General features: G+C 40.6%; 1 protein-coding gene across 3 annotated transcripts; it reads right to left on the bottom strand.

The window, feature by feature from the left end:
• Positions 1-838: 838 nt before the first annotated feature.
• On the bottom strand, positions 839-27936 carry ERP27 (endoplasmic reticulum protein 27). 3 transcript variants are annotated; one of them, XM_089920351.1, is made up of 7 exons: positions 26931-27936; positions 26460-26557; positions 24613-24750; positions 12690-12806; positions 8989-9114; positions 7430-7627; positions 839-1684 (listed from the first exon to the last, which is right to left on the bottom strand). In XM_089920351.1, the coding sequence occupies exons 1-7, from the start codon at positions 27022-27024 to the stop codon at positions 1553-1555; spliced, it is 903 nt and encodes a 300-aa protein (XP_089776477.1). In that variant the 5' UTR covers positions 27025-27936; the 3' UTR covers positions 839-1552. The 3 variants fall into 3 exon arrangements, with proteins under 3 accessions (XP_089776477.1, XP_022433368.2, XP_089776476.1); XM_022577660.3 differs by having other exon boundaries at positions 1677-6631; XM_089920350.1 differs by having other exon boundaries at positions 1677-7627; positions 26484-26557.
• Positions 27937-27960: the final 24 nt, after the last annotated feature.

A 27960-nucleotide genomic window follows, 5' to 3' on the forward strand; every position in this document is an offset into this window, starting at 1 on the left:
GAATTAAATCTAATGCTAGTTTTTGCTCACTCACAAATTACTATTCAAGTCTTCGCTTTCCCTTTTTTGAGTATACATCATCATCATCTTTAAAATATTTGAATACTTACTGAGTACATTAGAAATTCAGACCATGTTGGAAGGCGTCATCGAGAGGACATTGACCTGTGAGCTGGACCTGGGCAACTGGAGGCTCCTCACTCACTCCCCTGTCCTTAGGATGTACGTTCTGCCCACTGTTCTCATGGCTGGAGCTATTTCAAGGACACGGCCTTGAGAGAGTAACGTGTTGTTGAGGCCATCTGGACAGTATACATGACTGAACCCTGTTAAGATCTCTGTATAAACTTTTAAGATTCTGGTGGGCAGGTACAGAGATCTACTAGTCTCTCGGCCACCTAAACAAGCCTTGGATGAATATCCCTTGCTGATTAAAACCGTCACCTACTGACCTGGAGTGCTCTCTTTCTTCTGTCTCTCCTTGCTCTTAGTGTGCAGGGGCCAATTTTAGATTTCACCTGGGGAGCTCTCAAGTTTGAGAACCAACAGACCAAATTCCCAGTTAACTTCATATTTGTCCTCTACTGGAAAACCAGATGGCTGGGGATGGGAAGGGGTGAAGTCAACATATGGGGTCTAGTCTGTTTCCTGAAACATCTTCGCTGCATGGGAGACACAATAAATGCTTGATGAAAGGATGAATGGCTGAGTGACTGTGAGAACAAGTCACTGGAAGCCTGCTCTAACCCTTCTTCTGAAGATAACATAAGCAAACATTCACCCCCAATCCCAATTCAGTGAAGTAGCTATATATTTTATTTGATAAAACAAATTTATTATTTCCTCATTCTTTTGCATAGCACTGGTACAATGATTATGGTAGCCTGAAAGAAGATACTGTGGTGAGCAGATCACCCCCAACTTCTTTAGATCAGAAGCACTCTTCCCGTATGTCTGAGTCCATTCAGGCTGCGATAACAAAATACCACAGACTGAGTGGCTTATAAACAACAGAAATTTATATCTCATGGTTCTGGAGGCTGGAAGTCTGAGACCAGGGTGCCAGTATGGTTGAGTGAGGGTCCTCTTCTGGGTGGCAAACTTCTAATTGTATCCTCACATAGTGGAAGGGGAAGGAAACTCTCTGGGATCTCTTATAAAGGCACTAATCCCATTCACAAGGGTTCCACTCTCCTGACTTAATCATCTCCCAAAGAGCCCATCTCCTAATACCTAATCACACTGGGTGTTGGAATTTAATATTTGAATCCTGGGGTCACACAAACACTCAGACTATAGCAGCCCAGCTGCTGGGTGTGTTGACAGATGACAGTTCTCAGCAGAATTCCCACTCACTAACTTCAAACCCAGAGATTGTCCTCTGCTAAGGAGAGTCACCTTGCCCACAATCACACCCTTTCCTGTGTGTGGCTTGCATCAAATGATCAACATCAGGGTATAAAGGCCCCACCCCCATTCTCCAATTTGGGATAATTCTGCAAGGACATTTCAGCACCAAATAGCCCCATGGGATGATCTGGATATTGTGTGACTAGATCACATCCCAGCTTTTCCTTCTGCCCAATCCTACTTTCTTCATTTCCTCACAGGTCCTAAGAACACCCCCCAATAAACTTTCTGCAAGGAAATTCAGTCTCAGAGTCTTCTTTCTGGGAAACATGACCTGTAACACTACATTTTAAATTAATTAATTCATTTATTTGTTTATTTTTGGCTGTGTTGGGTCTTCATTGCTGCGCGCGGGCTTTCTCTAGTTGCGGAGAGCAGGGGCTACTCTTTGTTGTGGTGCGCGGGCTTCTCACTGAGGTGGCTTCTCTTGCTTTGGAGCACGGGCTCGATGTGCATGGGCTTCAGTAGTTGTGGCACGAGGGCTCCATAGTTGTGGCTCATGGGCTCTAGAGTGCAGGCTCATAAGTTGTGGTGCACAGGCTTAGTTGCTTCCCAGGATGTGGGATCTTCCTGGACCAGGGCTTGAACCATGTCCCCTGCATTGGCAGGAGGATTCTTAACCACTGTGCCACCAGGTAAGTTCAACACTACATATTTGTTAATTTTTAAATTCTTACTTCACTACAGCTGGAATTATGTCAAATCTCATCTATTTTTTCTTCCTCAAGCCCAGGCTAAAACCATGTTACTGTATTAAGACTAGTAGGTCTAATGTAGAAATTGAATCCTGCTATTAAGACTTAGTGCAACTGTTTGGACAACGACACATTAAAGTCTGGATTCCACACAATTTTTCAGAACCTATACATGTAGCTTAACCCCCTCATCCTTCACTCACCCTTACCTTCTGCTCCTAGAGTCACTCAGATATTTCACTGTGAAGCTCACAGAAATGGTTGCAGAATGGAAAGAAAAAGAATGACACCCTGGCCTATCTTGGAAATGATTTGAATGAGGGTGAATCTCATGCTTGTTTACAAAGGTATGATTTTAAAATTCATTTGTTTCTTTGATTTCTTGAGTACCGTTTCTTCAAAGGTTCAAAACTCAAAAGAAGTTTTAAACATCCTTCTTTTTCTATTCTTAGGTCTCTGTATGTAAAAGTGCTGTAATTAGGAGCATGCGTCAGATATATCCCACTTCCTGTTCTATTTTCCTTGCTTGGGAAACCAGATCCTTCCAGAAAGGTGAAATAAATAGGACTGGTTCCAAACTCAGTTGTGAAGTAAAGTTTGTCCATGATGAGCCTCTCCCCTTTTGTGGTAGGCTCTGTCCCTTTGTTGTTCCTCTTCTCCAACTCCGGGGCTCCTCAGCCCACTGCCAGCCTCCCATCCATCCCTCTCCACAGCACCCCCTTCTCCTTTATCCAGCTTTCTCTGTCCTAAAGTTCTCTGAATCAGTCTGATGGCTTCCATGCTGCCTGTTGTCACTACAACTGAAACTTCCCTGTTCTATAGCTCATCACCCAAGGCCAAATTTTCTCTCTTAGGAGGCAGCTTTGCCTGACATCCTTGTAGTTGATTAGTAAGTATTTAAATGAATGAATGAATATATGAATAAATGAACTGTTCTCTAATAATGCACCACTTGGTACCCATCTTATCCCTCCACACCCAAGGTATACGTGTATTAATAAGGGCCTGATAAAGACAGTATGCCTTCCTTTGTAGCATGACCAAACTAGGTGAGTTGGGAGACAAATCTCACGACAGGTGAGTGTGAGAGGATTGTATTAACCGTATGTTTCTGACGCTTTGACATCTGGGGCCTTGCTGACCCTGGAGAGATTGCTCCTCCCAGAGCTAGCCAATTCTAGAGGTAGTAAACAACTCATCTGCTAGAGTTTCTTTCACATGCAAATTAACAAGCCCATATTCTGTACCCATACCACCTCCTTTACTGAACTCTCACAAGGCTCTTACACTCTGGGACAAAATCCATTTGCCCTAATAACACCAGGGTCATGTTCGGGGCAACCAGGGACAGCTTCTATGGCCCAGAGTCTGCTGAAATTATTCAAACCAGCCAATCCTGCTTACCCTGCCTTGACTGTTCCTTCCCACAAAAGCCACAATGAAGGCTCTTGCCCATATTTCCTCCTTGTTTCTTCTGTCTCCTGACCAATGCTGGTGTTTCCCCATGTGGCCCTTTGTGACATGGCATGTGCCCTCCTCTTGGGAACTGTGAGTAACAAACTATCTTTTCAATGGCAATCATCTCCTGATCTGTTGGCTTCACCATACATGGATAATAATAAAGCCTACATAAAAAAAATTATTTCAAAGAAGGAGGGAGTGTAGCTCAGTGGTAGAGCACATGCTTAGCATACATGAGGCCATGGGTTCAACTCCCAGCCCCTCCATGTTTGATTGATTAACAAAAACACAAAACTTTAAAAGTTATTTCAACTACTTCTCCTGAAGGAAGCCTTTCCTTTGCCATAAGTTCTGACAGCTGGAGAAATGACCATTACCCAGAGAAGACAGGGTAGCATTAAACCAAAAAATAAAAGAAATGAAAAACTTACTTAATATGTATTATCACTCTGGGATCTCAAAAACTCCTATGAATTATTATTGTATTATCTTCAGTGAACTGAAGTTCTAAGATAGAAAGTGTTTTTTCCATGGTCACAAAGCCACAGGCACAGAAGAGGTGAGACTCAAATACAAACTTTCCTGGCATTGCTCTGACTCATGCCCTCCTCCCACTCCTGCCTTCTGTTGTAGTCTTCCAAACCTTCTAATAGATTTTACAAAGTTCTATTGTATAACATCACCACTTCCTTCATCCTCTAAGGAAAAAAGTATGGCAGTCTTGCCAGCTAGGACCAATAAATGACTCCACAATGAAAAATAGCTGTGATATATCTAGATATTTCAACAATAATATGGCCTTGGGAAAATGAATCTAGAGTCTTAGGAAGATATTACTCAAAGACAGAGAAGATCTAGAGATGACAGAAGTTTATAATACTAAGTGTGATCTTTAGTGAATGAATGAGAACTTTTATAAATCTCTTCTTTTGAAAGAAGTTCTATTCTTTGGTCATAACTCCTGTACAAAGAACGAGATTGACTGTGAAGAAGACAGACAAAAATAGCTTTCAGTTCTGGAGAAACATAAACTGAGAAGGAATAATTAAATTAAATACCATAAAGATAAAAAGGCACATACAAAGTACTATGTATAGTAAAATCGCTATTTGAAGGTAATCAAGCAGAAAAATACACTGTAAAAATGTAAGACCTATGGTCAGTGGTGACCATAGTTATTAGGGGGAAGACTTCAAGTAAAATATTTGAAAAATTAACTCAATATTGAATAAAATATAGCTCATGGGAATTTATGTTTTAGCGTTTACCAAATTCCTACGATAGTCTGGAATCCCATTATTTTAAACAAAGAAAGAGGGAACTTTGAAAAAGAGGGAAGAGAGAAAATAATAAAGTCAATCAAATGACTTGGAAATTTTTTAAAAAGGTGAAAAGTTTGGATTATGAGTATGGAGGAAAGAAGATTAGATAAGAGGGCTTAAGACCAACCAGCAAGGAGTTAAAGGTACCATTTAGTGATGGTGATTGGCAGCTGTTAAGAATTTCCACTCAGTACAGGTAAGAAGAAACAAGCTTGTGTGGCTACTGGACCTCAGCTGGATATCAGGAAGAATTTCCTGACTGTAAATGTCAAGAGCTCTCGTTTGCAGTATCAAAGGGAGGCTTCTGGGATGTGCCTATCCCAGGAATATTTTTCAGCCTTAAAGCAGGAGACTGTTTGGGTGGTTTTCAGTAGACCTGTGGATGGATGGGATGGGCTTCTCAGAATCTACTGGTCTCGTGTTGCTGAGGGGTGTACCGTACACAGCTGCTTTCACAGAGTCCATGCCAGCAGCTGACTCCCAGCTCAGTGGCCATGGAGATTTCTCCCTAGGAAGGAACAACTAAGTCTTTCAGTCTCTGTTCCCCACTTGGACCAGTCCTTAGGTATACACTGTAGTTTTTCAGCTCTTCAGCACTTAGGTACTTTGCTTTGGAGCCAAGGGCCTCCTGGGAACAATGTCTCATCTGTGCGTTCACAGTAACAGCCTGTGGGCCAGAGACACTCAGCCAAACTCTCCCTCTATTCCACAAGGGCTGGATTGCACACTTCACCTGCAATAATCCACGTTTAGCCAGCCCCAGCTCGCCCCTGGGGCCAAGCTCCCCCTTCCTACCCCTTCTCCAACCTTTTACCTAATTTGATTCCCATAGCTCCTCTGCCACGTTTATATCAATCCTCATGCAAGATGGTCTCTACCAGCTCCCATCCCACCCACAGTGAACGATAACACATTAGTGGCTCATGGCCTGACTCTAACAGTAGATACCAAAGGGGGAGGTCCATTCTGCTGAGTTGGGTGGCGGGATATTTATAAGGGATTTGGTCTGCAAAGAGATGCCAGTCTTTTCCTATAACATGATGGCCTTTTATTTATCATGCAGCTGTTGGTTTATATGGGGAGTTAGGAACTTGAAACAAGAATAGAGTTTTTACACGGTCTGTTTCTGTTGAGTTCAGAGACTTGGAAATATCATTTGACTTCTGGCAAAAAGACTATTTCAGAAAGGCATTTAAAACCATCTTCTTGTCCTTGACCCTGAGTCAGAGAGGGACATGGGCTTATGAGGAAAGCAGAGTTTCAACCCTTAGGCAACCCTACAAGAGGTTGTGTGTAAGTCGCGTGCAGTATATGAATTCAATATCAAATGACACACCAGAACAATCTCCCTCTAGGAATGTTGCCCCTTCATAGCAGTAGTGCAGTATTTCTCATACAGCCTCCATCCAGTGGTATGTATGACAGTGCATGGGCCTACTCAGTATGAATGCAGAAGAGAAAATCGGAAGGGTAAAATTTAAAAGAAAGGGAAAGTAGAGTCAATGAGACTTTAAGGAACAAACTGGAGCTGTGTGCGTGTGTGTGTGTGTGTGTGTGTGTGTGTGTGTGTGTTTGTGCATGTATGTATATGTGTAAAGTCTGGTGATCCTGTTTACTGTCTCTGAGGTTTGGGTTACCCCTTTTTATTCGGTATAAAGTAGCTACTTGGTCCTACGCAGAAGAAGCAGGGAGAAATCAGAGTTCCATCTTTGACATCTTTTCTTCTGATTCATGATTTTCTCTCTGAAAAACACCATGAGACTGATATTCAGATTTGGAGTCCACTCTCGTTTTTGAACTCTGAGATTAGCAATTTGAGCTATTTAATTCCTCCTGAAAGTCCTAAATCCATCTTCAATTTTTATCTCATGAACTCCTTATATGGAATTTACTTGTTTCCCATTGATGCTGTACACAGAATGGTAAAATCCAAAATTCAGCTCCTTTGAATATGCAAGACCTTTCCAAAACTGTTTTTGGAGTTCTGTTCCCATGACTACATCTTAAAAAGCATCCCAACTCTGACCACCATATCGTCCTATCCCTTTACTCTTTTCTTTTTTTACACTGATACCATTTTTTCACCTTTAATATTGATAAAGATCAGAAAGCTTGAGAACACATTGTGTGGACAAAGTTTGGGTAAAACAGACTTTTGTTTATATTATTGGGGGATGAGAAACAGCTGGAAAAAAAACTGGAAACAGTCTAATCAATAAGAGAATAGTTAAATAAATCATGGCCCATCAATACATTAAAATTCTGTGTAGTTGGTTAATAAACTATAAGAAAGCTTGTCACATATGAAATACCTCACGTTAAGTAAAAGAGTCAAGCTGTACAATGATATACAATAGTGTATAATACTCTATCAATTATGCAAAAGAAGAGGCTGAGTGCATGTATTTATATGCACATTTCCTATCCCTTTACTCTTAATCAAATCCACTGGAGGTCAAAGAATTTTTATTCAACAGGAAATTAAAGGGACCAAGAGGGGAAACAAACCTCAACTTGCTTTACCTGTAGTCTCACACTTACCAACCTCTTCCCTTTCAGGAATCCATCACAAAAGTTTTGCACGTGCTCTACTGAGACTTCCGTTATGGGCAGTGTATCCCACACATCGTCCAGAGTCTGGTAAATTGCCAATGCAGGCAGCTGAGGCTTCTTTAGTTTGAAAAATGATATCACCTTCCCATTTTTCTTCACACCACTGTCCACCAGAATAAAAAGAATCTGCAGTTGGAGAAGTTTGGAAAAGAAAGATCTCTCTGAGGCTCTGGGGAGGAAGAGACACCTTGTGATTGTTGGAGTTTACACTGATGGGATTTAGGGTCTGTGCCACACAATTTATTATTTATTTATTTATTTTTGCGGTACGTGGGCCTCTCACTGTTGTGGCCTCTCCCGTCGCGGAGCACAGGCTCCGGATGCGCAGGCTCAGCGGCCATGGTTCACGGGCCCAGCCGCTCCGCGGCATGTGGGATCTTCCCGGACCGGGGCACGAACCCGCGTCCCCTGCATCGGCAGGCAGACTCTCAACCACTGCGCCACCAGGAAGCCCTGTGCCACACAATTTAAATCTTCATTGAGTTAAAATGAATTTCTTCTTATTTTGCATTGTTTTGGTTTTTTATCCCTTTGATTGGGTTTATTTAATTTTAAGACCGTAGAACTGGAAGAGACTTTAGGGGTTAGCTAAGGGAGAAAGTATGGCCTATTGGCTAAATGTGGAGAATTCTTTTTAAATGTTACCTGTAGTACTTTCTAGCTGTGTGACTTTGGGTACATCACTCAGCTTCCCTGAGATTAGGTGTTCTCATTGGAAAAATGGGCTTTTGTTGGGGGAGATTGAATGAGAGAATGGAATTAATATTTCTAGTACAGTTTTTAGCGTATAGTAAGTGCTTGAAAACTGTTAGCTATTTTGTATTATTAAGTCAAACCTTCTGTCCAAAGTGGAAATCTTCTTGATAATAGTCTAGAGAGTTATTTATGTTTAGTAACACTGAAAACTTCCAGTGCTAGGGAAACCAGAAAACCAGAAAGTCAGCTTGTTTTATTACCAGACAGCCCTTGTCATCGAGGCCTCTAATTCAATGCAGTAGCCTTGAAGTGGTTGAAGTTTTACTATTTCAGTAACATAAGCAGAACTGCACAAAGTAGGGAAGGGAAAGAAATAAATATTTATTGAACATCCAGTGGGCACTAGATACCTGACAGGTGTTTTAGATGAGAAATAAGCCCTGAGGTCTAAAACTTCAGAGTTTATAGCAAGGAGTAAATAAATCGTGACTAACAGGTGATTTTAATTTTCAGTTTCTTTGGGTCTCTATTTTCTCTGCACCCATCAAGGCATAAAAAAAAGAAATAGACTTACTGCTAATGGAAGGTATGATTAAACACATCTTTAAGAGTATAAAATACATCTTAAGTTTTAAATCAGAGTAATGGGATTTATTATGCCCTAGCTCTCACTTTGTTATCTCTTAACCTGATGTATTTTCCTCATTTATCTCACTTCCCTGGTCCCATCTCCCTTTTTCTAGTGTCTTGCTGCTGAGTATTCAAAAAGGTATTTCCCAGTCCAGACTTACCTTCCCCTGGAAGAGCTTAGCTGCTTCCTGGTATCTGTGCAAGCTTTCTTCATACTCTGGGGAGGCCTTGTTCATCATCATTAGAAGATGAATTGGAATCATACTATTAAATAGGCCAATTGCAGTCTGGGAAATTGAAATGTATTGAAGCAGAATGAAAGTGAAAAGGAGGGAAAAAAACATTAGTGACAACCGGTGAATAGGTACACTAGAACATAAATGAGAGCTGTCTATCCATCACATCAGTGGCAACTCCTCCAAGGTGGTGCTGAGTCAGTCTCACCCTCTGGTTTTCATGCAACTGTGTAGTTTTCTCCTCCCCACATTGAATAGGGCTGAGCTGAGTAACCAAAGGGATGTTGCAGTAATGCTGGAGTGTGACCTCCAAGGTTAGGTCATAGAAGACACAGTGGCTTCTGCCTTGTTCTCACTCGTATCACTTACTCTCTTATACTGGTCACTCAAGCAGTCTTAGGAAGAGATTCGCATGGCAAGGAGCTAAGGCCTCCTGCCAACAGCCAGCACTGACTTGTCTGTGATTGAGCCATCTTGGAAGCAAACTCTTCAGCCCCAGTCAGCCCTTCCCGTGACTGCCTCCCTGACCGATGGCTGCCACTTCACATGAGCCCCCAGATTTGCAACACCTAACCCTAGCCACTCCCAAACGGTTGACCCACAGAAACTGTGCGAGACAGTCCATTTTTTTTCTGTTCTAAGCTGTTAAATTTGGGAGTAAGCTGTTATACATCAATAGGTAACAAATACACCATGGAACATTTTAGTCACCTTTTCAACCCCTTTTCATGTTGCGAGAGGAGCCAGATGCTCTTAAAATGTGGACTTTGCATGTCAGTAGTGTATACTTTTGAGAGCTTATGATGTGCTGGGCACTGTTTTCAGGTCTTTATGTGTAATAGCTAATTTAATCCTCAAAGTCCCAGTTTTATAAAAGAAGAAATTGAGGCCCAAGATCTCCTAAAGTCCTGAAAGTGTTGAACTGTGATTCGCAGCAAGCAGTGTGGCTCCAGAGTCCATGATCTTAACCAGCGGGATGTACTGCCTCATACACAGCTGATGGCAAATCCTCAACAAAACCAATTCAGCCCTCAGCATGGCTGAATCAGAGCACCTCAGGTCAGCCATAAGGTAAGCTCTTCAGGAGACCAGAAGCATTGGCCCTTTTTTACTGATTAGAGACGGTCATTCCCCGGGAAGTTGTCGGTGATGGAGGGGAGGGGACAGCTGTGAACCAGAGGGAGGAGAGAAGGTAGAGTGTAAAACTCTGGCACGGGTTCCCTTCATTTCCCTTTCCTGAAATAGTGCTGCAACTGTCGCTATTTTAAACAAAATCCCATTCCTTTTCACCCCTCCCTTCTAAATACAGAAAGCACTGCTGTAAAACTAGCGTGTGCACAAGAAGAGAGAGTATGGTGTGTTAAGGAATCTTTGGGCAGAGTCCCAGGGTGGTGGGAGGGGGAGCAACTAGGTAGGATCCTTCCAGAAGCTACACACTCCTCTGTAGAGATTTTTTTTTCCACCTCTACTGGCCAACATGTAGGTAAGGAGAGTCCAGTGAGTTCTTTCCCAAAACTTTCCCCCTGGAGTTTCAAACCAGGTCTTACATTTTAAGTTTGGGAGATTGGATGCTAAATAATTGTCTCTTGTTCTACTAGATCCTGCTACTTAAATTTAGAGCATGCATCTACTCTCCTAGAGTGGAGGTGGAGAATAAAGCTTGAGAAGAGTCAAAAAATCAAAGGTGAGGAGTCAAATGATATAGTTGTCTTCGCAGAAGGGATTGAACACAGCAGAAGTGATCAGTTTAATTCTAATAGATTAAACAGCTGGATTTTCACCTTGAAGCCAAGTATTGAGTGTGTGCCTTAAAAGTGCACAGGAGGCCAACTACATGGCTATGAATTTCTGCCCAGTTGCTACTGATACAAACCTCTGTACCAGCAACAGATGAGAAACAACTATAGTAGTGTGGGCGGGTCACCAGTTGAGAAAAACTACTTTTCGGAAATGTAAAAGTCACAATAAAAGTTGAACTTGCTTCTCTAAAGAAATTCTTTCCTAATTTCTTCTTGATGTGATTTGCTGTCACTACTAATATGGAACTTAACAAATGTCATTGTTCTATAAGATGAGAGATGGACCAGGCATCAGAGCTCAGGAAGGCTAGTCCTTGCGTCTGCCCTCGTTCGCCTGCAGAACTCCAGGACCCTGGACCATAAGCTCAGGGACCGGAAGATCATCTTTCCTGGTCCCACATGCACTCCTGGCAGCTTTATAGACACAATGACCAGAATGATGATGGTCTAGGAGAAAAATGCCTTTTCAATTATTGCTGCCAACACCCCTGCGGTGCGTGTGTTTGGAATCTTAGCAGAAGTGGAAATGGAGTCACCATTCCATGGAGAAAAACATGGTGTGAGAGGTGGACAGGAATTTAGTCAACAGGAAAAGGGGTGTTTTCTGTAGAAGGCTGCGTGGGGCAATGGAAAAACCACAGGACTCAGTCAGACAGACCAGTCATAAAAAAATCAGGGACAAGTGGATAGGGCTGTCACTGAAGCTCAAATTCCTAGTCATATGGCCTTGAGGAAGTTACTTCACTTTTCTGAACTCCCATTTCCTCTCCAGTAGAATAGAAGTAGACAATATGAGCTAATGCATCATCAGTTAAATTTTCTGACTTAAAAGATGCCTTTTCCACTTACTGTGTAATCTTGAATGTTGTTTGGAACTTGAGAGTTCTCTATAAAATGGACATAATAATTTCCTCTCTTCTACCTCAAAGAATCTCTGTGAGTATTAAATGAGAAAATGGTGTGAAAGGGCTTTGTAAGTTCTAAAAAGCATGACATGCATATAACGTACTGTTACTAGAGAACGCATAGCATTTCTGAGCTGATGTAGATCACTGGAAGTCAACACTCCATCAGTCTACGATTTACGTTCAGGAAGGCAAAAGCAGGACATGCAAGGTAATTCTATAAGCCGTAGAGTGTTAGAAGGCCAGCAGGACAGGTGGACCAGCAGCCTCACCCAGGCTTCAGGCAGCATGCAATACCCAAGGAAGACAAACCCAGAAAGAAACCTGAGACCCCTTGAGGGTCTAGGCCAGACCAGGAAATGTTAGTTACTAGTCCACAAGGAGATAGGCACAGAAAATGGGAATAGGTGTATAAAAACTTTTAAAAAATTTTACTTTTTTGTTTTTCAACATTTCATTGGTCTATTAATTTACTTTTGTTGTAATTTACAAAAGTATTGGTCACCAGTGCTTTAGGGAAACAAAATGGGCCTTCAGCGTTTTTGCAGCTGTGGCGAGCCCACAATCTTGTTGCCTTCACTGAACTCTCTCAGGCAACCAAACTCAGAAGTTTTGAAGTAGTCACCTCAGCACTGCACTCTCTCTTTCTTACTAGTCATGTGATGTCATTTAACTTTTCTGTTTCTTTCTTTGTTGGGTAGGGACAAGTCTATCAATCTTAAGGGTTGTAGAGGGATGGCAACATAAACGACTAGGTGTTCAATTAATGGTGGTTAATATATATATATATATATATTTTTTTGGTGGTTAATATTATTATTGGTCAAAAGATCAGAACTCCTGGAGGAAAGGATTTCTGCTATGAAGGCAAGTACCCTCCCTGACATAGGGACTTAAGGGTCTGCGGACAGGGGCTATTTACCATAGGGTTATACTCTGTCACCAAGTGGAGGTTGTTCCTCTGAATGAAATGGCTTAACTTGGTAGCATCCATGCTTTCAATGTCTTCACTCTTTAAATCCAGCTGTTTGTTATCCACCTGGGTCACACAAAAAGGATAAAATTGTCACTGTCTTCATTCATCAATAAATGTTTCTAGACTATTTACCACATGTCAGGCACTAACTAAAGCTCTAAAGACAGAAAGGTAAATAGGAAATGTTCCCTGCCCTCTAGGAACACACTGTCCTGTGGGACACAGAGAAGTAAACAGAAACATCACACAGAATGCGGCTAGTGTCATCACAGACCCATTTGTCACCTAAGGAAGAGCAGAAAAACTCCCAGGAAGAGGCAGCTCCTGAAGAATGGCTAAGACTTGTTCAGATGAATGAGGATGGGGGTGGGATTTTAAATAAAGTACAGCATTTGCCAAAGGCAAAATGATGCGAGATGCCCATTCTAGAAGCTGCAGTTCGTTTAGCTAGACTCTAGCAGTAGATGTTAAGTGCGGGTAGAAGAGAGACATAGACAGTGGGGTAGGCAGGGGAAATTCCCAAAGAGCCTTGAAGTCAAGGTAAGTAGATTAAACTCTAACCTGAGGGCAAGGGGATACACTTACAGGATCAGATTTATGTTTTATTTATGTACCCTTCGAATGTGAAATAAAACACACATATAGAGAAAACCACAAAACAGAAAATATTAACCTCAGTAAATGATCACAGAGTAAACAACTGTGGAACCACCACTCAGGGAAAGAAATAGAACATTGCCAGAATGCCTGAAGCCCTCTGTGATCCCTTCTAATCAATAATCCATTAGTTTTCTGCCAAAGGGACTATTATCCTGACTTACGATGACCTTCTTCATCCTTTCCTTTATAGCTTTACTGCTTAAAAATGCATCTCTTAATGTTATAGTTTAGTTTCATCTTTTTAAAAACATTATGTAAGTGGAAACAAACTATTTTTTGTATGTGTATCTCAATTCTTTTGCTTAGAATTTTGTTTATAAGAGCCATCCATGTTATTGCATTTAGCTATAGTTTGTTCATTTTCCTTGCTCTATAATATCTGATTGTATAAATATGCAAAGCATTTATTCATTTTACTACTGATGAAAATTTAGACTGTTTTCAGCTTCTGGTTATTAAAATAAGGCTGCAATGAACACTCATGCTCATTTCTCTTGGTACTCATGTCTCTATATCTGTTGGGCATGTATCTAGGATTAGGATTTGATTGTAGGATATGTGCATTTTTTTTTTGTTTTTTTTTGTTTTTTGTTTTGCGGCACGCGGGCCTCTCACCGCCGCGGCCTCTCCTGTTGCGGAGCACAGGCTCCAGACGCGCAGGCCCAGCGCCCATGGCCCACGGGCCCAGCCACTCCGCGGCATGCGGGATCCCCCCGGACCAGGGCACGAACCCGTGTCCCCTGCATCAGCAGGCAGACTCCCAACCACCGCGCCACCAGAGACGCCCGGATATGTGTATTTTTGACATGTATTTTGATGTGTGTTTGGGAGACAATGCCAAAGCTATTTTCTAAAATGGACAATAATGTACATTTGCATTTGTACTGTTGGAAATGTCCCATTGTTCCACATCCTTGCTAACACTTGGCATTATCCACCTTTCTAATTTTATTCATTTTGATGAATATCTGGTAGTATCTCACTGTGGTTTCACTTGTATTTCTCTGATTAACCAGTTGTATATCCATTTCTCTGAAGTCTGTGTTCAAGTCACTTGCCTATTTTTCTATTGAGTTGATCCTTTCTTTGCTGATTTGAAGATGTTTTATATATTCTGGATATGAACGCTTTGTGGTTTTATACTATATATCTTTTCTCACTGGGGACTTCCCTTTTAATGGTGACTGCATATGAACAGAAGGTAATTTCAATGTAGTCAAGTTATCAACCTTTTCCTATAACTCGTGTGTGTTTTTGTTTTGTTTTGTTTAAAGTGCTTTGACTACACCAAAGTTTTGAATATATTCTCTTATTTTATCTCCTAGAAACATTATTATTTTGTCATTCACAATGGATCTAAAATCTACCTGGGACTCATTTTTTCTTCCTTCTTAAAATGATGCTTAGATTCTGATTTTTAGCATTACTGTTCTCTAAAATACATGTTAAAATCTCCATATTTCCCTTTATAAGGCTATGGATGCCTTCTAAATTCATAAACTTTATATGTATGTTTTATTATCATTCAATTCAAAATGTTTTCTAATTTCTGTTCTTATTTCTTCTCTAAACTATTGGTTATTTAGAAGTGTATTTTTTAATTTCAAAATGTAAGATTTTTGGGTTATATGCTTGTTTTTGATTTCCAGCTTAATTTCTACATTTTATTTTTATTATTTGTCAACTTCTGTATATGTGATATGTGTCCTTAAAATTATGCATATATTATAGTTTTTGAATACAGTATTCTGCATATGCTCATCAGGATACTTAGTTAATTTATAATTCAAATTATATATATATATATTTTATTTATTTATTTATTTATTTATTTTTTGACTAGCTTATTCTCTCAGTAGAGGAGTGTCAAAATCTCCCAGTATGATTGTGGATTTAACCATTTTTTCTTACAATTCTGTCAGTTTCTTCTTACATATTCTCAAGTCATGTATGCAGATTTAGAATTGGTAAATCTTCTGGGCAAATTAAAATTGTTGTCTTTATGAAGTGTCCTTCTTTATCCCTATGGATGCTCATTGCATAAAAGACTACTTTGTTCATACTAATATACTTATACCAGCATTCTTTTAGAAGTGTTTACATGGCATATCTCCATCCTTTTACTTTCAACCTATCTTTATACTTTACATATGTCCCTATTTTTTAAAACATTGTATCTCTTGTAGAAAGCACATAGTTTTATTTTTAAATCCAGTCTGATAATCTTTGCCTTTTAATTGGATTATTTTTATATAATGTAATTACTAATATATTTAATTAAATATGCATTTTTTCCATTGGTTCTGCCTGTTCCAAATCTCATTTTCCTTCATTTTTGGCCTACTTTGAATCCATTGAGCACTTTTTATTATGCCTTCTTTCTCTTTTTTGACTCAGAAGTTACACACGCTATAATTATTCTCCTGAGGATCACCAGCATGTGTTACAACATGCATACTTTACTTATCAGAATCTAATATTAGCTGGCAATTCTACCTTCTTCTTGGATAATGCAGACATTAGAACATTCTAATACACTTTACTTCCTTCCAAATCAGTCCATGGCCCACACTCAAGACCTACAGGGGATTATTGTTCTGTGTGTTAATTCTAAATCTCACAAGACATTATTATTATTGTTATATAATCAATATACATTTACATTTATGCACATATTTACATTTTAGTTTCTCTTCATTTCTTCCTGCATTTTTGAGCTTCTATCTGGGAATTTTTTCCCTCTGCCCAGAGAACACATTTAGTATTCCCTTTAGAATGAGTTAGATCTGTTGGGTGAAATATTCTTTCAGTTTGATTGTTTAAAATATGCTTATTTCACCTTTATTTTTGAAGGTTATTTTCGCTGGAGGTAGCATTCTTTGTTGAGAGTTATTTTCTTTCAGTTTTTGAAAGATATAATTATTTGTATTCTGCATTCCATTCTTTCTATTGAGAAGTCATCTGAGAATCTTAGTATTACCCTTTGAGCTTACTTTGAAGGTAATCCTTTTTTGTCTGATTTAAGATTTTTCTCTTTTTCTTTGACTTTCTGTTATTATACTATGGCATGGCTACGGGTAAATTATATAGATGATACATATATATAATTATATATGTGTGCAGGTGTATGTAGTGTGTGTGTGTATATATGTGTATGTGTGTGTGTGAACTTATATATTCATATATGATCAGGGGCTGAGGTGACTCGAATCTGTGCTGCAGCTCTTGGGAGGGCTGATCTACTTATGGTTCATGTTTGATTTTAGGGTATTTCTCTTTAGGGCCCAAAGTAGAGCAAAGGATGTCTTACTGGCTTTACCTCCTACTTCCCCTTGGGGTCCCTGAACTCCAACATTTAATTTTCTGGCTCCTTGAATATTGCAAAAATGCTAATAAACCTCTCAGCCTCTCTGCTGCTCCATCTAGAACTGGCTATGTCCCCCAGATGAAAAGCAGTCCAAATATAGGGTTCATCTTTCTGGGTTTCCATTTTATTTTAGATCTTAGCCTAGACATTCCCCCTTCTCTTGCTGGTTCTCCAAGGTCTTTCTTTAAAATATTTTTTTTTGCTCAGCTTTTTCAAAAAAATTATCCTTAGTGGAAGGGATTGTCTAGTTACCTGTTCTGCTATCCCAGATTTGCATTTTAGAGCTGCCTTTCCATGATACTCAGGTATGTTGAAAGATAGGATGTCATATTGCCAAACATTGTTCCCAGAAGTTTCCCATTCCCCTCTCCCATCTCCTCATGCCCATAGAGACGAAGATAAAGCTTCCATCACCCATAGCAACTATGCCTACAGATAAAACTGTCAGGGCCAGATCCTGAACAGTCTGCTTCCTGAAATAGTTTGGGTCACTTTTGAGATCTTTGGGCCACCAACACTTGAACACTCCTTAACTCTTTCCCTTTATCTGCTATCTTATATCGGTCCTACCCCACCAGATCTTGCCCTGGATCAGAACCATCTTCTATTTTTCTCTTCTTTTCTTCAAGGTGGTCTCTCACTGGGTTAGTTAAAAGCAATATGAACCTCCAAGAAACCCAATGCACTCTTTATGGTTAATTTGATTAATTCTGAGTCTATTTAGTCATATCTGGGTATTTCTCTTATAATCCATTTGTGTTCAATTATTTGTTGAGTGCCTGCTGTATATTAGGTACTGAGGCCCAGAAGTGCTGACCTCACTCAGATGGAAATTTAATCACTTTATTTAATGATTGTTTTTCACAACCCAAACTTATGAAATACATAATGCCGAGGTACAGAAAATGTTTGTCTTTCAAAAAAAGAATTTTGAAAAAAATTCAACGAAACCACAGGATGTTTTAAAAGGTGAACTATTTTGCATATTTAACTGTTTTAAAATTCACACAGTTTGAGTAGAAAGCTTGGGGCAGAAATATAAAAGCAGGAGAAAAAAGTCTTCCTAGGTGGAGTCCTTGCCCACCCTTCTCCCATCCCTCTCCTCTAGTCGATAGAGAAGAAAGTGAACACAAAGGATCTTAAAAGCTGCTTAAGGCCTGCTTTGCCACCTGGCATGTCTCCTTCCTAAGGCTTTGCTAATTGTGCAACCATCAAAATCATCATTATAATCACAACCAGTGCCCTTTGAATCTTTAATATGTTTAAATACTTCCTGATTATTTTTCTGGAAACTTGCAGGCCTGGTGTCTAAGCTCAGGGGACAGAGCTGTGGTCTGAGCCAGGAGTTCCTCCCTTTCTGCTCCCTTTTCCAGGCAAGCCCTCACATTTCCCAGAACAAGACGAACAGGAAACTCCAGCTCCTCCAGGTGTTTCTGGACTTAAGGCATGCTGTATACTGGAAGCACCGTGGTTAAGCGGTGATAACATTCTCTAAGAAGCAAAGAGCTTTAATAAAAACCACCCTCCTGAAGCCTTTCCAGTTGGTTGGGCTTCTTTGAACGAAACATACCCGATTATTTCTCTATTTCTTAAACCAAAAAACTCTGGAACGTTCATGTGTAGGGTTCCTGGAAACAACATTTGAAAGGAATTCTTTCTTCTGTAAAGGGAATTTATTTGCCTAATGCCCTGGAAAGAAAAACCCAACCCTGGAACCAAGAGTGGGGGAAAAATTTTTATATATTTTTCCAGTTTTTGGAAAGAATTTTCCTTGAAAAATCATATTATTTTTCTCCCCAAGAAAAGAGGCACCAGAATAAAAACAGTAAACAGTAAACCAGAAGGGTTGTCACCTTACAATATAATTTGAGGTTCCCCAAGAGAATCAGATGTGGATTATTTTATGTTTCAGACACTGTGTGCTACCAATGGATTTCATCACTCCTTTTCTGTTTATTAGTATTCCAGCAATACTCCTTTGAATTCTGCTCAATTTCCGTAATTAACAACCCAACAGTTCATAAAACATATTAAAGCTGTCTTAGTTTACATCAGTTACAATATTAAATATCTGGGCTATCACGGAGAAATCATTTGTTTAACAAATGCCCTCATGTCTCTGGGTTTGTTTTTTTTTTTTTAACATCTTTATTGGAGTATAATTGCTTTACAATGGTGTGTTAGTTTCTGCTCTACAACAAAATGAATCAGTTATACATATACATATATCCCCATACCTCCTCCCTCTTGCGTCTCCCTCTCTCCCACCCTCCCTATCCCACCCCTCTAGGTGGTCACAAAGCACCGAGCTGATCTCCCTGTGCTATGCGGCTGCTTCTCTGGGTTGTTTTTATAAGTTGCTTAGCTTACCATATACTTGGTAAATATATACTTTAGAAAAAATCTTTTAAAATTTGATGTATCTTACTTCTTGCCTTTCTTATCAGTTTATTTTTATGCAGTGGTTTCTTCTGATTCTCTGCTTGGAAAGGTGCATTTCTTATAATAGGTTTCCAAGGAATAATTGTGAAAGGTGTGAAAGGATGCCTCTACTGTGTCCATTGGGTCAAAGTTAGGCTAATTCTACCTCTTTTTTTGGCATGTGGGATCTTAGTTCCCCAACCAGGGATCGAACCTACACCCCCTGCACTGGAAGCACAGAGTCTTAACCACTGGACCACCAGGAAAGTCCCTATATTTCTTAAAATAGAAGTGATTGAGAATACTCAAAATGAGGTAAACATTCAAGTAATACCTGAAATTCCAGTCTGGGGCAGGCTCACGGTTTATTCAACATGGGATTACATCTCTGTCGGGGCAACATTAAGAGTCCTATTGAGAGTGGTGAGAGCTGCTCTGACTCTCACAAAAGACAAGCTCTGTCCTCACACAGACAGGTTGTCATACACAACTCACTATGGCTCCATTTTACATTTCTCCCAATCGCATGTATATAGTTGGCCTGCGCTGTTTTTGCAGGTGATGCGTTCCATAAATATAGCATTTGCCAGCCTCTCATCTCTCCAACATAGCTGTCAATTCATATTCCCACTTATTATTTCAGCTTATTTCTAAACACGTTCCTACAATGGAAATTTACTGTAGGGACAAATTCTGAAATTTCTTTGCCAAAATATGCCATGCCTAGATTAGCTCTTGAGAAATAATCCTGGGGTTTGATTAAATAGTGCCAGGGAGATAGAGAAATGGTTTAGGAGAAAGTGTGTTTCTTTTCTTCTTTTTTTTTTTAAGTCTTTAGAATGAGGAGCATTAGAGTAAATAGAATCTAGGAGTAAAAACATCGGTTTTCTTTCTCCATTCATCTGTTGATGGGCACTTAGGTTGCTTCCATGTCCTGGCTATTGTAAACAGAGCTGCAATGAACATTGTGGTACATGACTCTTTTTGAACTACGGTTTTCTCAGGGTATATGCCCAGTAGTGGGATTGCTGGGTCAGATGGTAGTTCTATTTTTAGTTTTTTAAGGCACATCCATACTGTTCTCCATAGTGGCTGTATCAATTTACATTCCCACCAGCAGTGCAAGAGTGTTACCTTTTCTCCACACCCTCTCCAGCATTTATTGTTTGTAGGTTTTTTGATGATGGCCATTCTGACTGGTGTGAGATGATATCTCATTGTAGTTTTGATTTGCATTTCTCTAATGATTAATGATGTTGAGCATTCTTTCATGTGTTTGTTGGCAATCTGTATATCTTCTTTGGAGAAATGTCTGTTTAGGTCTTCTGCCCATTTTTGGATTGGGTTGTTTGTTTTTTTGTTATTGAGCTGCATGAGCTGCTTGTAAATTTTGGAGATTAATCCTTTGTCAGTTGCTTCATTTGCAAATATTTTCTCCCATTCTGAGGGCTGTCTTTTAGTCTTGTTTATGGTTTCCTTTGCTGTGGCACATATATACAGTGGAATATTACTCAGCCATAAAAAGAAATGAAATTGAGTTATTTGTAGTGAGGTGGATGGACTTAGAGTCTGTCATACAGAGTGAAGTAAGTCAGAAAGAGAAAAACAAATACCGTATGCTAACACATATATATGGAACCTAGGAAAAAAAAAAGAAAAGAAAAGGTCATGAAGAACCTAGGGGCAAGATGGGAATAAAGACACAGACCTACTAGAGCATGGGCTTGAGGATATGGGGAAGGGGAAGGGTAAGCTGTGACAGAGTGAGAGAATGGCATGGACATATATACACTACCAAACATAAAATAGATAGCTAGTGGGAAGTAGCCACATAGCACAGGGAGATCAGCTAGGTGGTTTGTGACCACCTAGAGGGGTGGGATATGGAGGGTGGGAGGGAGGGAGATGCAAGAGGGAAGAGATATGGGAACATATGTATATGTATAACTGATTCACTTTATTATAAAGCAGAAACTAACATGCCATTGTAAAGCAATTATACTCCAATAAAGACGTTAAAAAAAAAAAGATGGCTAGTTGCTGGGAGAGGATTTGGATTGGAAGAATAAAAATAATAGCTAACCTATCTTAAAAAAAACAACAATACACTTTTATTATGTTCGGTTTTGGAGGTCAGAAATCCAATATGAGTTTCGCTGAACTAAAATCAAGTTGTTGGTAGACCTCCCAGAAGCTCTAGTGAAGAAAGACATTTTCTTGCCTTTTCCAGCTTCTAGAGACCTTAGCCATTCCTTGGCCCCTTCATCCATCTTCAGAGCCAGCACCATAGATAGCATCTTCTCTCCTCTTGGATCTCCTGTGTCCCCCTCATAAGCATTGTTGAGATTACATTGGGCCCACCCAGATAATCCAGGATAATCTCCTCATCTCAGGATTCTTAATCACATCTGCAAAGTCCCTTTTGCCACATAAAGTAACATATTCACAGGTTCCAGGGATTAGAACGTTGAAATACTCATGTTTCCTCTAAAACATTATATGTTAACCAAAAACTAAATCAGGTAATAAAAATACTTTTAAGAAATAGAAAAAGAGGGGCTTCCCTGGTGGCGCAGTGGTTGAGAGTCCACCTGTCGATGCAGAGGACACGGGTTCAAGCCCCGGTCCGGGAAGATCCCACATGTCGCGGAGCGGCTGGGCCCGTGAGCCATGGCCGCTGAGCCTGCGCGTCCGGAGCCTGTGCTCCACAAAGGGAGAGGCCACAACGGTGAGAGGCCCGCGTACCACAAAAAAAAAAAACAAAAAAACTGCATGTTTAAATATCTTGATTTTGCTCTCTTAAGACATGGGGAATATTGAAGAGTTTTTAGGAAAGACGTGTCATGGTCAAATTTCCATTTTATATCCATCATTGTGATACCAACCTAGAAACTATAAGAAGTAGTAAAGGGAGATCTATTAAGAAGATATTGAAAATGTTTATGCCAAAGATGCTAAGAATCTAAGCAAGGAGTGAAATAGAAAGAGTGGAGGAGAACATAGGCTCAGTAGGGTAGGAGGTATGATTGGCAAAGATTAGATACTGAATGAACACAGCCATTCAGTAAGACAGTGTTTTAGAGGAAAGAACATGATTCAGCAGGTGCAAATGACAAATTCAGTTTTGACAAAGTTAAGACTGCTGTGCTTATGAGGGTATTCAAACAGTTATGTCCAGCAAGCATTTGAATCACAGGAGAGGTCCAGGCTAGAGGTAAAACATTCCAAATCCTCAACAAACACACAATCGTCAAACATGAGAAAGAATTATATCACTGAAGGATTACACATTCATTCAGTAATTGATTCCTTCACAGGCGTAGTACGGAGGAATTTAAGGCAGTGAAAATACTGGGATACAGTAATGATAGATTCATGTCATTATATATTTGTCCAAAACCATAGACCATAGGACACCAAGAGTGAACCATGAAGTAAACTATGGAGTTTGGGTGATTATGATGTTTCAGTGTAGTTTCATCAATTGTGACAAATGTACCGCTCTGGAGGGGGATGTTGATAATGGGGGAGATCATGTATGTATGAGGCAAGAGATAAGAAGAATCTCTATATCTTTCTCTTAATTTTGCTCTGAACTTAAAACTGCTCCAAGTAAATATTTTTTCAAAAAGTAAAAAAAAAAAAAAAAAAAAATTCATTCACATATTCATCTATTCACCAAACATTTATGAGTACCTGCTACATGATAGGCACTTTTAAATGCTCGGTGGTTGAAGTAATGAACAAGACAGTCTTTGGCCCCATGGAGCATGGATTATATAACCTACATTGGGAAGAGCATTGAGTCAGGCAGTAGTATGGGTGGAGGAAGAGAATATCCCAGGGAGACGAAAAGAAGAAGTGGACCAGGAGAAGGAGGCTCCTAGGTCAAGGAAAGAGAAAATATTAAAGAGAAAAGAGAGACCAACAATGTCAAATATGGCAGAAATGTTCAGTAAAATAAGACTCAAGCAGTATTCATTGGATTTGGAAATATGGAAGCCACCCTGGACTGGATGAAAACAGTTTTAATGGAGTGGTACATAAACTAGGTAGTTTAAGGGCTTAAAGAAAATTGGAGACACTGAGTAGAAAATACATTTAAAAGACAGTTGGATGAGGAATATGAGATAGATAGGATGGAAGTGAGAGCGGGAAGGACCTTCAGTCCAGAAATCTTGAAACTTTAACTTTTGCTCAGTTTCTCATTTCCAGTGGACTCTGGTCATTTTCACCTTGGTATTCCACCAACAATGTAAACTCAACAGCAAAATAAAACATCAGAAATCCCTATTTCTGTTATGCCCTCACTATTCCTAGGTACCCTGGCTTTCAACCTTGCCTCCTTTCCATAATTTTGATATCTTATCTTTGCAGGACCTGCCTTTTCTTCACTTTCTACTGCTACCTCTTTGCTACAGATCCTTAGTACATGATCTATTTTGTCAGCCTAACAGCTCTCTCTACTCTTGTCTCTTTGCCTAACAGCCCGTCTGACTCATTGCTGCCAAAATAATTTTGCGAACACATTTCTGTTCATATTATTCCCCTGATCTAAAGGCTTGAGGGGCTGCCTAGTGCCAAGCAACTTAAGTGCAAACCCATTAAGCTGGTATTCAAATTTCCTCACAATATGGTTCCAATCAAGCTTCTCTGTCTTTTATTCATTTGCCCAAAACATGTTCCCTGAGATCCAGTCAAGTTGGCCTGATCACTGTTTCCCAAGTTTATTTTTTTCCCCCATGTTGCCCACGAATTCTCCTCTATTTTGTCCAAATTTTATCTGTTCTTAACCCCAGTTCAGTTGTCTCCTTCATAATTTATTTTGGTCAGAATTCCTACCCTGCCTTTATCATTTGAACCCTTGTAATATTTTATCCATGGTGATGCTCTTTGTATTATGGATACGTGCATATTATGTTTACAATCTCTACTATATTTGTAAGATCTATGAGAGGGGAGAATATGCTCAATGCGTTTTTATTATCATTATCTTGCATAGCACACAGAGTAGTCGTTACCACATGTTTGATGAATGTAAGTGAACTCTCAAAGGTATGAAAATATAAAATTTTAGAGCTCACAATGACCTTACTGATGATATAGTCAAACCCTTTTATTTTATAGATGAAAGAACTGAAGCCAAAAAATGTTCAGTGACCTGCCCAAGTCACATGGCTGGTTGGTGACAAAGCAGTGCTCCAAATCTTATGTCCTGACCCTCAGTCCAGGCTTCTTCCCATTTCATGACAGCATCTGTTTAGGAAGCTTGAGTTGAGCCATCGTCCTTGTCATCATGGTCCCTGACTCAGGCAGCACCATTAGTGTTCAAGACCTAGACTCTTTTCTGGTCTCAGAAGTCTGTACGTCCACAACCCAAGGAAAAACTGGGAGAAGGCTGGAGCTGCCCACCTGACTTACCAGACGAAAGAGGGAAATGGTGTTCCCAGTAACACTGTAGTGGGCCAGAACCTCGGAGGCAGTGCTGATTCCAAATGACACATCTTGGAAATTTTTCACCACACTGTGGAATAGGGACACTGCTGGTACTTCTAAATCCTAAAAACGAGAAGAAAAAAACCCACAGGTTGTTTTTGGAGGAGAGAGACAGAGAAACAGACTAGGGAGTAGAAATGTGTTCATTCACATCAGAAATCATAGTGTCCAGTGAGACAACATTGACCTCTAAAAATGCAGGCTGGATTTGCAGTGACATTGTTGAATTTTCCAGGCTGGGTGGGTTAATAGGCAACTATAACATTGTGGCTAAGCCTGGGACTCCTGTCTGGCTTTACCATAGAACTTGCAGTTTACTAGTAGCTGAGGGGGGTCTCAAAATCATAGAGACCTGCAGAGTTGGGCTGCTCTGTCATTGATATACCAGAGGGGGCAAATGTTTGGGGAATAATTTGTGGAAGAAAAAAGAAATGCAAAAATCAGAAATAAGTGTTGTCAAAAGGGTCAAAAAAGAAAATAATAAAAATAAGAGAAATTAAAGTGGAAGCTTAGAAGGTTTATTAACAAAGGCTTGTGTAGGATGTAGAGGAACAGTCCTCTTTCCACTGTGTGTAAGCCATCAAGATACTGTTCATGGGTTGGTCCAATTCTAGAACCCAGGCCTGCAAGACAGAGCAGGGAAGCCTATTCTGAGTGATGATTCCAGTCCTTCTATAGCAAGCTGGCATTATTTCCCTGCTCTCATGGGACCTTTGTCCTCAGCAGCTCCAGGCAATACACTAGAGTGACCGTATTTGTCCCTGACACCTTTCTAGCTAGAGAAGGAGATGTGCTAAGAGAAAAGATCATGGTTAGCCTTGCATCTGGGGTCAAGCAGAGGGAGTTGGCACCTTGCTCATCCAAAAAGGTGTGTGGAGTTCATTCGAGGTTATGAACAATTGTTCATCAAGGCTTCCTCTTTTTTTATTCTGCTCCTTAGAATGGAACTGCTCGTGAATCAAACAACGACACCCGGTGGTCATTTAAGTTATTGCACCCAACTCCGCTTCCTTGGCACTCCTTCCTGTCTGAGGGTGGCTGTTTTTGTCTACAGTTCAGATCTCTCATCACTGAAAAATTTGCTCCCCGATCTTCCTACCCGACTTACATCTCATCAAGGCTATTTCCAGCTGTGTACACAGAATAGACAGGGTGATGATGAGTTGGAATTAATGAATGGAAGCAAGACAAGAAGGTCTGCCAGGAGAGAGCAGGGGCTTGATCAGCTGTGAGAATCTCCAGATGTTACCTCCAGACAAATAGAAAAATGCTGGAATGATGCCTTCTCCTTTATGGCTGCTTTTCTTAGCCAGGAAGCCAATCTGGAAGATGGAGGCTAACACCTTCCATATACAAAATGCCATCCTTATTCAACATTTCAGAGCAAAAAAAGAGAAAGACGCATAGGGGACTACTTATTTGGTAAGAGGCTCTACACTGGAGGCAACTATTGACAAATGCGTTGCCTGGATGATAGAAGTTGGCCCTGCCTCAGAAATTCAGATACTGTCCGAAGCTTCAAAGCATCCACAGATGGGGAGACCCAGTCGGCAGTCTCAGAACTCTTGAAGCAAGTGTGAGGAATTCATAATTCAGAGACTGGGAATGGCTAGAAATCGAGAGATCTTGATGGACAAGCTAAAAGCAGACTCTGTACCCTTAGGCTGCTAAGGCAGTGTCATCTGGCCAGCAGGTGACTAACGTGGCTCCCTTGAGGTAGAATATTTCTGGTTCTTTGGAGGAACGACAGCGGGGGGGGTATCTGGACGAACCTGGAAGAAGCCTATGACAGTCACCTCAGCAGCAGCGACGAATTCCATGGCAGCCTGGACATCTGTGAGCCAGACAGGTTCCCGGGCACCGGGACCATCTAGGCAGAGACAGAGGAGGGTGGGGGGAGAGTGAGAGAGAGACAGAAGGTTTGGGCGTACTGAGTAGAGAAGAAGCAGCTCTAAATCATAAGGGCATCTCTACTTTTTCTCTTCATACTAAGGCCAATGAGATTTAGGAGTGCAGTTATCATTCCAAGGCTTTATTTATTTATTTTTTACTAACATGGGGAGGGGGGGGTCCCCACAAGATAGCCTATTTCTGAAGGAGAATGCCAGACTAGGGGAGGCAGATCTTTGTCTAGCATCTCCTGGGAAGTTTCCTAGGTTTGGAGGACATATACCCAGAGCCCTATCATGTTCCCTTCCCTTCTTCCAACAACACTTTCACCCCATGGTGTTCTTTTCTTTTACCTGAGGATTCCTGAACTTCTGCAGCAACTTCCGGGGATAGTTTGCACGTGAAGAGACATAACAGATACAGGTGTCTGAAGGGCATGGCCCCCATTTTCCTGCTGCTTCTCCAAGCCCCGGCCGTGGTGTCTACGACTGCTGATCCAGGACAGCCCACTCTTCAGCTGACTGTGGGGTTATTCAAGCTCTGGGAACTTAGCAGCTGGCTCTGGGATGGGGGACCTTCAACTTCTGAGATAAGAGATGGAGTTCAGTGACAGGGCCTCAGGACAAAACCGGCTAGAAGAAAGTCAGGTCAGTTCATTTAAATAAAATATTCGATGCTGGGTATTGACCTATGCACCAATGATAACTGTGACCTGATCACCTCTCCCAGCCTAGATTGTTTATGTGAAAAGTGGGCAAATGAACAGATCGTTTAAATATAAAATGGAAAATGATGATAAAATTGGGAAACTCACAGGGTGCTAGGGGAGGATGAACTAAAGACATTTTAAACACTGGTGGGGTCCAGTGAAGGCTTTCTTCCTGCTGGGGATGCCTAAACAGAGTCCTGGGTAAATAAAATTTTACGAAGCAACGAGGGTGGAAAGGGAGTTTCATGTAAAGAGCCAAAGCACAGAGATGTGAACGTGGTGTGAGAGAGAATTATTAGTAATTTAGTATTACCAGAAAAGGGAATGATAAATCCAGGCAGAAAGGCACGCTGGGACCAGATCGCAGGGGGCTTTATATTCTAAGTGTAGGAGCTTGTCTTATTTCGTAGGTGATGGGGAGCCACTGAAAGATCTTAAGCAGGAGAGAAACAGTGCCTGATGTGGCCCAGGTGCCTGTGGAAATTTGAGAGATTCTCACAGGCAGAGGGATATATAAGTCTCCAGCTTAGTAGGAACTTCTATATGATAATACTATAAAATAAAATAAATTGAGATTTCCTACCATTCCTATCCTGAAAGCTCATTGCCCATCGCACTGGAACAGGGGAACGAGACTGTTCCCAAAGATGTGACACCACGTGTGCTGTGCTCTG

Source organism: Delphinapterus leucas, chromosome 11, assembly GCF_059928025.1.
Source record: "Delphinapterus leucas isolate spDelLeu-1000000601 "Yukka" chromosome 11, BTC_Dleu_Yukka2, whole genome shotgun sequence".
NCBI classification, from domain to species: Eukaryota; Metazoa; Chordata; class Mammalia; order Artiodactyla; family Monodontidae; genus Delphinapterus; species Delphinapterus leucas.

Bases quoted from the DNA above. Each gene is read 5' to 3' on its own strand.
- ERP27 (XM_089920351.1), bottom strand. From the start codon at position 27,024: ATGGGGGCCATGCCCTTCAGACACCTGTATCTGTTATGTCTCTTCACG. The intron at 12,807-24,612 runs GTAAGTCAGGTG...TGTGTGACCCAG, and splicing joins CCATTTCCCTCTTTCGTCTG to GTGGATAACAAACAGCTGGA. The intron at 1,685-7,429 runs GTAAGTGTGAGA...GTAGTGTTACAG, and splicing joins TCCTGAAAGGGAAGAGGTTG to GTCATGTTTCCCAGAAAGAA.